Source organism: Tachyglossus aculeatus, chromosome 3 (genome assembly GCF_015852505.1).
Source record: "Tachyglossus aculeatus isolate mTacAcu1 chromosome 3, mTacAcu1.pri, whole genome shotgun sequence".
Taxonomy (NCBI): domain Eukaryota; kingdom Metazoa; phylum Chordata; class Mammalia; order Monotremata; family Tachyglossidae; genus Tachyglossus; species Tachyglossus aculeatus.
The window spans coordinates 42,183,479-42,195,523 of NC_052068.1; the positions used below are offsets into that span (position 1 = coordinate 42,183,479).

The 12,045-nt window shown below is 39.9% G+C and overlaps 1 protein-coding gene across 1 annotated transcript in view; it reads right to left on the reverse strand.

The window, feature by feature from the left end:
• The window catches only part of PCDH15 (protocadherin related 15), a 702,056-nt gene that overhangs the window by 459,616 nt on the left and 230,395 nt on the right, over positions 1 to 12,045 (reverse strand). The window contains exon 6 of the mRNA XM_038743373.1: positions 5,836 to 5,946. Coding sequence (XP_038599301.1) covers positions 5,836 to 5,946 — 111 coding nt within the window. The remainder of the gene's footprint in view (positions 1 to 5,835; positions 5,947 to 12,045) is intronic.

A 12,045-nucleotide genomic window follows, 5' to 3' on the forward strand; every position in this document is an offset into this window, starting at 1 on the left:
AAAAACCCAAGTTGTTTTTATTCCTTACCTTAAATGTATAGCCTAGATGGAGTTTGATCTTTGGTTTTCTGCATCATTTTACTTAAACATCATTAGGCACATGTCTCCCTATACCTCAAAAACACCCATGGGTTGTACATCCCTCTCCATATCAAGCAGAAACTCCTAACTACTGATTTTAAGGCACACTATCAACTCCCTACCAACTTCTTAGCCTTGCTCCTCTCTTTCTATATCCCATGTCACATGCTTTATTCCTCTCAAACCAACCTACTTACTATCTCTCTCTCACTGCTGTCCTCTGGTTCATGCCCTCACTTCTGCCTGGCACTCCACCCTTTCATAAAAATAATAAAATTTGGGGTATTTGTTAAGTGCTTAGCAAACTGTAAACACTTAATAAGTACCATAAAAAGTCCTTAGTGTTTACCAAGCATTCTGCTAAGCTAGGGGTAGATAAAAGATAATCAGGAGGGACACAGGACAGGGAATGTGAATCACAATCTAGGGGTGAGAGTGAGAACAGGTATTCATTCATTCATTTATTCAATTGTATTTACTGAGCGCTTACTATATGCAGAGCACTGTACTAAGCCCCTGGGAGGTACAAATCGGCAACATATAGAGACGGTCCCTACACAACAACAGGCTCGCAGTCTAGAAGGGGGATACAGAAAAAAAAAAAAAGAAGTAGACAGCTGTCAATACCAACAGAATAAAAAGAATTATAGCTATGTACACATCAGTAATAAAATAGAGTAATAAATATGTACAAATATACACAAGTGCTGTGGGGAGGGGAAGAGGGAAGAGCAGAGGGAGCAGGGGTATGGGAGGGGAGGAGGAGGAGAGGAAAAAGGAGGGGCTCAGTCTGGGAAGGCCTCCTAGAGGAGGTGAGCTCTCAGTAGGGCTCTAAGTAGGGCTCTCAGTAGGTATTGAATCCCCATCTTACAGGTGAGAAAACTGAGGCCTGGACAAGTGACATGACTGCCAAATATGCCTCAGCAGGCTAATTAGAATTAGAACCCAGATCTGTATGTCCTCTTTCCAGTAGGCCACACTGCTTCCCATCACACAAACCACTGTTCTTCCCATCTTCAAAAACCTTCTGAAATCATATGCACACTCCAGAAGGCCTTCCCGGAATATCTGCTTACCTTCCTATGCAATATTCCCTGCTTTAGCAACTTAGCATTTCTGCATTACCTAAGTACTGGGGTTCTCACACGTGCCCCTACACGTGTGTACGTATCTTTGTATTTATTCCAGCACTTGCCCTCCCTTCTTCATGTAGGCAGGAATCATGTTTACTAATTCTGTTGTACTATCCCAAGCACTGAATATAGTGCTCTGCATATAGAGGGTACTCAATAAATACTAATGATTGATTCCCTCAATCCTTACTCTGTAATTGGAATATTTCTATGTCAACACTGTAAGTATTCCAAAATCTCAACTGACAACTTTTCTAATTTCTCCAGGGTCACCCTTGTCAGCTTAATTATGGCCGTGGTTAATTTTGTTATCAATAAAGAAAAGAATTTTCAACAGCTGTGTCCTGAGTTAAATGGTATATTTTATAAACCAATCAGGGCCAAGTCAAACTAATACGGCAAGAGCTTACCGTAAAAACTTTAATTAGCCTCACAGACTCCATCTTCTTTAGGGTCAAAAATTGTAAATAATTGAGATGGCACCTGACTAAGAAAATAGAAATTCATTTTCATTTTGTATGAGTATTGACCTAATATTAAGCACTAAAATGAGAATTTGAAATCGGCAAAGAAAAAACTGAAAGGACACATTTTAAAGAGACAGGGATATTATACTGTTTTCATTTTTGCGTGGGCATGAAGTGGAGAAGGGAGAGGGAGAAGGCTTGGAGCCCCAATCCTAAAGAACTTATAGACCTCCTGTGGCAGAGGAAAACAGCTGAAAGAACTAGAACAGAAATCTCAAACACCAGTTGGTTTAAAGTAAACTTTAAAATAAACAACTTTTTAATCCCTTAAGAGACCTATCTGCTATATAAAATAAACAGATAACTATCATCTTTATAAAAAAAAGCAGAAAGTCCAAAGAGATTTGGGAGGAGCCTTTCATGAGACCACGCCTCATGAAGAGTATTGCTTATTTTATTCATCTCAAGCAGAATAAAGATACTTTTCTACTGAGATCATGTACGGAGTAGCAAATTTAAAATTCCCATTTATGAGGAAAAAAAAGCTAGAGGGTTAAGACATACTCCTTTTGTCAGATTTCATGTGCATTAACCTAATTTTTCAAATGCCTTTAGAAATCAGTCAATTTTATTCATTGCATTATGTTTGAATAAATGGTCGATAAGCTCTCAATAAATACTTTTGATTGTCTAATTGATTAAATCTACCCCTTTCCCCATCCATTTTTTAGTAAAGGTTTAAATGAGACATTTATCTGTTTGCTCACAATGAGATGAATTTTTTGCATATTCACATTAAAGAAGTTAACTTTTTAGATCAAAATTTGAAATAATATTTTTTCCAGAAGACAAGTTTCAACCCACTTTTACATTCAGACTAGAGGAAATTTTACACTACTGCTTAAAAGCCCATAATTTCGGGTTCAAACTTCCTGCTCTTCACCCCACACCTTCCTAAAAATATAGTGCTTCAAAATTGAAACAAATCCTTCTTTCCTGTAACTTTTCACTGCTTGCCTGGGTGCCCACGGTGATAGAGAGACATACAGAAAGGAGAAGAAAGGAAAAGAGAGGAACAGAGAGAGGGAGAGAGAGAGAAAGTGATAGAAAAAAACCCCAAAACTGTGTCATATATGATTGAGAAGCACAGAAGCCATCATCACCCCTTTGAAACAGAATGATCTGAGGACCCACTGAAATTGACTAGGACCCTGCAAATTTAAAAGGGATTATGGCCAAGTATTTTCTCATACCTGGAAATCCAATTAAACCAGTAGAGCCTTAGCACACATGTGCGTGCATGTGTACGCACACAAACACACACACACACACACACACACACGCGCGCGCTAATTATGTAAGGTCAAACCTGCAATCTTAAACATCATAATTTCACCTGTCCATGATACAACACACAAATACATATTGCTATGTAGCAGTCAACTCGAAGATGCACACTAGACAACCTACATTAGTCAATATGACAAAATTGAAAGTTAACTAAACCCGGTGTCAACATTTAATCCAGAACAGGGCAAGCAGAAAGCAGCACTAAATTAAGTTACCAAACGCTTGAACATGACCTGGAAGAGGTCCAGTGAAATCTGAATGAAATATCAGTGAAAGAAACTGAGTGAAATCAGACATAAAGCAGAGATGAAAATCTATGCAACATTCTGTGTATGTGTTTATACATATATTACATTCAGAAAATTATGGTTCTCCATGGAAAGAGCTTTCCCAAATTTTTAAGTATCTCAGACTAAAACTATAATTATCCTATTATTGGGTGACTTTACCCTAGCCCCTCAATTTTTTTTTCCATGTACCTGTAGATGCAGCAATACAATGGAGTGGAAAGTTTGTTCCCAATCCCTTTCTTTCAGTCTCCTATGAAACGTCAATAGAAAAATCACTGACTATCAGGGAACCATCTACAATCTCCTGTGTATCACTGGAAGTCACAGAAATGTGGCTTCTAAGGAGCATATCACCTAATTTACTCAAAGTCCATGGGGCTCCTTAGTATCACCTGGGATTCTGGGCTGTGTTAAATTATTGGATCCTCTTAAAGAAATCCAAGTTCTCATAGCTGGAACTCTGATTCAACTGTCCTTATTCGGATTAAAGCAGTTCTGGTCTAGGATCCATGGGGTGCCCGAGGTTACTCTAGCAATCCTGGTTTGGTGTAATAATAATGAAGGCATTTGCTAAGCGCTTACTATGTACGAAGCACTTTTCAACGTGCTGGGGAGGATACAAGGTGATCACATTGTTCCATGTAGGGCTCACGGTCATTCATTCATTCAATTGTATTTATTGAGTGCTTACTGTGTGCAGAGCACTGTACTAAGCATTTGAGAAGTACAAGTTGGCAACATATAGAGATGGTCCCTACCCAACAGTGGGCTGACAGTCTAGAAGGAGGAGACAGAGAACCAAACAAAACATATTAACAAAATAAAATAAATACAATAAATATGTACAAATAAAATAAATAAATAGAGTAATAAATACGTACAAACGTAAATACATATATAGAGGAGCTGTGGGGAGAGGAAGGAGGTAAGGCGGGTGGATGGGGAGGGGGAGGAGGGGGAGATAGGTAGTCTTAATCCCCATTTTACAGATGAAGTAACTGAGGCTCAGAGAAGCTAGGTGACATGCCCCAAGTCACACAGGAGACATGTGGGGGAGCCGGGATTAGAACCCAGGACTTCCGACTCAAAAGCCCTTGCTCTTTCCACTGAGCAACGCTGCTTCTCTAAGTGTAAGATTAGCATGTAGCTTAAGTTGGGTCTCACGGTGGAGATCCATAATTGCTCAATACTCTTTCCTGATTTCCTCCCAAAATCAGGGAGTCACAAGCCCCAAGAGTAGTAGCAGTACTAGCAGCAATAATATTTATAAAGTACTACTGTGTACTAAGCACCAGGAAATAATACACAGGTGGGAGAGAAGCTGCATGGCTCAATGGAAAGAGCATGGGCTGTAGAGTCAGAGGTCATGGGTTCAAATCCCGGCTCCACCAAAGGTCAGCTGTGTGACTTTGGGCAAGTCACTTAACTTCTCTGTGCCTCAGTTAACTCATCTGTAAAACGGGGATTGACTGTGAGCCCCCCGTGGGACAATTTGATCACCTTGTAACCTCCCCAGCACTTAGAACAGTGATTTGCACATAGTAAGCATGTAACAAATACCAAAATTATTATTATTATTATTAACTAGATAGGGCACCTACCCATCAGGAAGCTCACAACGAAAAATAAAATGTGGGAGGGGGGGATTTGCGGTAGACACTTAAGAAGAGTAGAAACAATACATTGAGACTACAAAATGATAAGAAAAACAAAGATCTGTAGGATACTGCAACTAGCGGAGCAAAATTTCAGACATCATTATTATTATTATGGTATTTGTGAAGCACTTACTATGTATCAAGCACTTTCTTAAGTGCTTAGCACTGTTCTAAGACTTCTCATGGCTCAGTGCCCAGAATCACAATTGTGATCCCAAAAGGACTTGGAACTTCTGGGGGTCACCTTTCTTACTTAGTGGCCATGAAGAACACTTTATTAAGGACATTCAGCAATCAATCAATCAATCGTATTTATTGAGCGCTTACTATGTGCAGAGCACTGTACTAAGCGCTTGGGAAGTACAAATTGGCATCACATACAGACAGTCCCTGCCCAACAGTGGGCTCACAGTCTAAAAGCAGTGCATCCGTTAACCGCAGAACAACATAATATCCACTGGGCACGTTCAAACCAAGCTAAACAAAATGGGAAGGGCACGTTTGTAGCTTTGACTGCCTGGGTTATACTTTATATTCAAACTATGCCTTTGGCTTGGCTAAATGTGTTCAATTTTGCAACAAGGTAAGCTGTTACAGAAAGAAATTGCATGTCAAATTATGTTGTAAGCACTAAAGAGTCATAAGTCCATGATTTCTCATCAGTAGTGATTGAAAACAATCATCCCTCTCTAATTTCTGGGAACAATGAGAATATAAGCTCTTTAAGATGGAGATCAGATCATATACACACTGAATGTGGACTGATATATCATTTACATTCACTAAATAGAAAACAAAATACACAAATTCTTTATAAAACAATTCTTGCTTGAAATTAGTCACAGGAAATACTTACATTAGCTTGGACAATGACAAAATAGCGGGTCTTTTCTTCATAGTTCAACCTCTCTCGCAACACCACCGCTCCAGACAAAGTGAGGGGAATGTCAAAGGTCCTATTGGATGTCTGCAAAATTAAAAAAAATCAAAGAATTAAGGAGACATATTTAGGGAGGAAGAAAATAGATCATGGTTTGAGCAGTACACTTGGGAATCACAGATGGTGTGTCTTTTCGGTGATAGTAGGATCTGGGCTCTAGTTTCTCATTTATCATTTTGATAAATTATTTAAATACTTCAGGTTGATCCATTGGCTCTCATCAGAGTCCCTTGATAAAGATAGCCAGGTGACTTGTTTCCTTGGGTAGTTTTTCAATGTATTATTGCTATAATTCATCAACTGTCATGACACTTTTCCAGGGCAAAGCCTAGGGACCTAGGTCTTTTCCAAGCTCTGTAACCAGCTCATCAGTCCTATCTGAAACCAGAAAGGTTCAAACAAACATTTGATGTCTACCTGAGGTGTTCTCTACCTCTCTGCATCTATTTGTGATTCTAAATATTTTTAAAATTTTGGAGACCCAAAATTAAACCTGAAGTTGTTATTCTGGGCAAACTTCGGTTTCCAGGATGGAAAGAACGTCAGCATGGGAGCCAGAAGACTTGTGTTCTAATCCCAGGTTCATCATTTCCTGCTGTCACTTAACTTTTCTGTGTCTCATTTCCCTCATTTGCAAAATGGGGAGTCAATACCTGCCCTCTCTCCTGTTCCGACCAAGACTCCCACGGGGGACCTGATTATGTTTTATCTAGCCCAGTGCTTGGAAAATAGTTTAAAGTTTAAAATTTAAAGAGGGCAAGGTGATGGGCAGTGGATGGAATATTGGAGACTAGGATTAATCAAACTCCAGGCAGAGTCACAAGGGAGGGTTGGTATGTCCATTTTACAATGGATGAAATAACAGTTAATGGTTAACTAAAATAGCTACTTTGATGCTTATTAGATACATCTATGTAGTTTATGTTACTCATCTATAATTACTTAAGTATACAATTTACCCCTCATTAACAGCATTGTTCCTAGGTGAAAAATGCTTATGACGCTTTCAATGCAGTTTTTAGTAACCAGTTGTGTTTTATATTTGAGACTCTCCTATAATCATCCTCAGGTGTAACTAATGGGTTACAAATTAATTGTTCCCCTAATTTTCACTTAAATTTGATTGACTATTACAACTTCAATCTTACTTTACTGAGCTTGAAGTGTGAGGTGGAGTCGCGGCCAGAAATGTGTGACAATATGGACAAAGGGCAGGAAGGTTATAATAATAGTAATAATAATAATGACATTTATTAAGCACTTACTATGTGCAAAGCACTGTTCTAAGAGCTGGGGAGGTTACAAGGTGATCAGGTTGTCCCACGGGGGACTCGGAGTCTTAATCCCCATTTTCCAGATGAGGTAATTGAGGGCCAGAGCAGTTAAGTGACTTGCCCAAAGTCACACAGCTGACAAGTGGCAGAGCAGGGATGTGAACTCATGACCTGTGACTCCAAAGCCCAGGCTCTTTCCACTGAGCCACACTGCTTCTGCTGTTTCTTCTGCTTCTGCTGAAGAGGACAGCCCCTGGGCCCAGCCAGTTGATTTCCTACTACTCCAACCCAGCACACAAACTTGCATGCAGTGGTTAGAGAACAGGCCTGGCAATAAGAAGGACCTGGGTTCTTATCCTGACTCTGCCACATGTCTGCTGTGTGACCTTGAGCAAGTCACTTAACTTCTCTGTGCCTCAGTTACCTCATCTGTATTATCTGTAAAATGGGGATTAAGACTGTAAGCCCCATGTGCGACAGGATCTGTGTCCAACTTGATTATCTTGTATCAACCCCAGTGCTTAGAACAGTGCTTGGCATATAGTAAAAGTTTAACAAATACCATTATTATTACTCTAACTCCAATTTAAATCACTGTATTTTGCTCTTGTAACAATAGTAATAATAATTATTATGGTATTTGTTAAGCACTTACTACTTAGAGAAGCAGTGTGGCTCAGTGGAAAGAGCCTGGGCTTGGGAGTCAGAGGTCATGGGTTCTAATCCCGGCTCCACCACTTGTCAGCTGTGTGACTTTGGGCAAGTTGCTTAACTTCTCTGGGCCTCAGTTACCTGCAAAATGGGGATTAACACTGTGAGCCCCCCATGGGACAACCTGATCACCTTGTAACCACCCCAGTGCTTAGAACAGTGCTTTGCACATAGTAAGCTCTTAAAAAATGTCATTATTATTATTATTATTATTATTACATGCCAAGCACTGTTTCAAGTGCTGGGATAGATACAAGTTAGTCATTCAGGCTGGACACAGTTCCTGTCCCACATAGGGCTCACACTCTTAATCCCCACTTTACAGATGAGGTAACTGAGGATAACAATAATGGTAATAATAATAATAATTATGGTATTTGCTAAGCACTTACTATGTGCCAAGCACTGTTCCAAGCACTGTGGTAGATACAAGGGAATCAGGTTGGATGTAGTTCCTGTCGACGTGGGGCTCAGAGTCTCCATCCCCATTTCACAGATGAGGTAACTGAAGCACAGAGAAGTGAAGTGGCCTGCCCAAGGTCACACATCCGACAAGTGGCAGAGTCGGGACTAGAACCCAGGTCCTTCTGACTCCCAGTACCAAGGTCTATCCAATAGGCCATGCTGCTTCTCATCCACCTATCACCTCCACCTGCTGTGCTTCTTAGAAAGAATACAATGAAGGGACAGAATAGCTTTCTAGTGTTTCCCTCACTGCCTAAACTTTTCTTACATCCTCTCTCTAGCCTGGAAATCCCTCCCTCATCATGTCTGACAGACCACTACTCTCCCTACCTTCAAGTTCCTACGAAAATCATATATTCTCCAAGAGGCATCCTCAAATTATCCCTCATTTCTCGCACTCACTCTCCCTTCTGCATTGCCTATGAAGTTGGCTCTGTACCATTTAGATACTTGATATTCACCCCACCTTCAGCCCCAGAGCACTTATGTACATAGTCATAATTTATTTCAATGTATGTCTCTTTCTGTAAGCTCCAGTAGGCTTACAGAACTGTAACAACTAACTTTCAGCTTCTTGTGGACAGGGAATGTGTCTATCAGTAAGTGCTCATTAAATACCATTTATTGACTAATTGACTGCATCAATCCATTCACTCATTCATTCATTCAATCGTATTTATTGAGCGCTTACTGTGTGCAGAGCAGTGTACAAAGCACTTGGAAAGTACAATTCGGCAACAGGAAGAGACAATCCCTACCCAACAACAGGTTCACAGTCTAGAAGGGGGGAGACAGACAACAAAACGAAACAAGTAGACAGACATCAATAGCATCAAAATAGATAAATAGAATTATAGATATATTCACATCATTAATAAAATAAATCAAATGATAAATATGTACAAATACACACAAGGGCTTTGGGGTAAGGAAGGGGGTAGAGCAAAGGGAGGGAGTAGAGTCGATGGGGATGGGAGGAGGAGCAGAGGAAAAGGGAGGCTCTGTCTGGGAAGGCCTCCTGGAGGAGGTGAGCTCTCAGTAGGGCTTGGAAGCGGGGAAGAAAGCAAGTTTGGTTGATGTGAGGATCAGTTGCTTGATCTGCCTCGGACACCCAACTCTGACCTCTTGCCTCATCTGCAGTCTCATATTTCCACCTTCCTTCAGGCCATCTCTGCTTGGATATCTGGCCTACACCTCAAACTTAACAAAACAGAATTCCTCATCTTCCTACCCAAACCCTGTCCAGCCCAATAATTTCCCAATACTGTAGACAATATCACCATCCTCCCCGTTTCACAAGCCCATAACCTTGAATTATCCTTCTCTAGTCTCTTTCATTCAGCCCACAGACTCAATCTGTCATCGAATCCTGTCAGTTCTACCTTCACAACATCTACAACATCCATCTATCCCTTTCCATCCCAAATGTTACTGTGCTGATCCAAGTACTTATCCTATCCCTCCTGGAATACTGTATCAGCCTCTTTGCTCATCTCTCTACCTCCTATCTCATCACTCCCGAGTCCACTCTGTTGCTGGACCACTTTTCTGAAAAATGTTCAGTCCATATCACCCCACTCCTCAAAAAGCCCCAACAATTCCCCATCTGTCTCCACATCAGACAGAAACTCTTTACCATTGGTTTTAGGGCACTCAATCAACTCTTTCCCCACTACCTTAACCATCTCCTACTACAACTCAATCCACATATTAATCTCGACACTGTCCCACTGCTCAAGCCCTCCATCAGGCCTGGAATTCCCTCCCTCTTCTTATTTGATAGTCCATCAATCTCTCTACCTTCAAAACCCTTCTAAATTTTCATTTCCTCCAGGACAGTCTCCCTAACTAAGCCTCCATTTCACCTTTATGCCCTTCCCCTGTGTCAACTATGTACTTGGCTGTGTATCCCTTGAGAACTTTGATATTCATCCTAGCCCCACAGGATTTATGCCCACATCCTTATGCTCTACTGTTTTAGCTATCCATCTGAATGTCTGTCGTTCCCTTTAGACAGCTAACTTTGTGGACAAGGATCGTGTCTATGAACTCTTGAATTGCGTTTTGCCAGTGTTCTGCACACAGAAGACACTCGATAAATACCACTGCTTGATTGATTGATCAATTAACCAAGATTTTAAGAAACCTGTTGGATGATATCTAATGCATTGGACTGAAAAAAATCATTTAATTATTTTATTTTTTTAATATGGGGATTATTTGTTTCCACAATCTTTTTTCTGCATCTTATTATAATACAATAGGCAATTTTTATGACATCAAATTGAAAAAACTCTAACCTTAGAGAGCTATTATATTTTAAATATTTACATATACACACATATATAATTGTGACTAACTGAATGTCCACTTTATATTTTAACCGGAATGGTAGTATTTGGGGATAATAAGTATCAAGAGACTATAAACAAAGTACTATAGGCATGAAATGGTTTCTGTTTTAAGAAGGTGGGCTCAGAGGCACATTCTTAAACTGCTACTTTAAAAACACTCTTAAATGCTTTAGATTTTCCCATTTCAATGGTAAAATGAGGCTCTTTGTTGTGGCAGTTTTCCTTTGGTCATTAAGACAATTTGGTAACATTAATTAGTACAATCAATGATTCAAAGTCTATTTAATTAAACACCTGTACTGTTCCCCACTAGCTATTATGTGTGTGTGTTCATTCTGTAAAGTTAGTAGGCACATTGTAATGGCAGGAGTCACTACCAGGATACATTTGTCGGGTTATTTATACCACAGTTAACTTATCATGAGCCTAGAGAATGGGTAGTTTGAATTCTTGTTTTAGCTAAAGTGCAATGAATGTCTCTAGGGAATCAACACCACAGTGAAACCAATTGAAAGGAAGTCTGACAGTCTCCAGTGGAGTTATGTGGGAGAAGGGAATTTGCTTCTCAACTCAATTACCAGCTGAAAGAAACAAAAATTATTCCTATTCTCACTTCGAAAAGATCCAAATATAAATTAGCCATGATATTATGAATTTTAATCTAGTCTCAACTAGACCAAGAAAGCAATCACTATGCAGGCAGGTTTTGGCAACTACCATGGCCTCATCAACAGGGCTTAATGTTCTCATCTAACAGGATTTTCAGATTCGGGGGATGAGGGAGTGAGAAGAGAAATCGATAACTAAAGTCAAAATATTACCTGCTGTGATTAAAATTCAAATGCATACGCTATTATCAAATGTAAGAAGAAATATGTCCTAGTGGATAGAGCACGGATGGCTTGGGAGTCAGAAGGACTGGGCTTCTAGTTCTAGCTCCACTACTTTGCTGTATCACCTTAGTGAGTCATTTCATTTCTCTGTGTCTCAGTTACTTCATCTGTAAAATGGGGATTAAGACTGTGAGCCCTATGTAGGACAGGGATTGAGTCCAACATGATTAGCTTGTACCAACCCCAGCACTTGGTACAGGAACTGGCAGATAGTAAACGCTTAACAAAAACCATGAAAAAAATTGTCTAAATATTGACATATTTAAAAGGTTTTACAGGCCAAAACCCTTGTGTCAACTTTGTATGATACTAAAATTCAGATATTCCTGATTAGGAAACAATGTCTTCTTCCTGACTTTCCTGTCACTGGACAGCACTATCATCCTTCCTGTCTCACAAGCCCAAAACCTTGGCATTATTAACTCATTC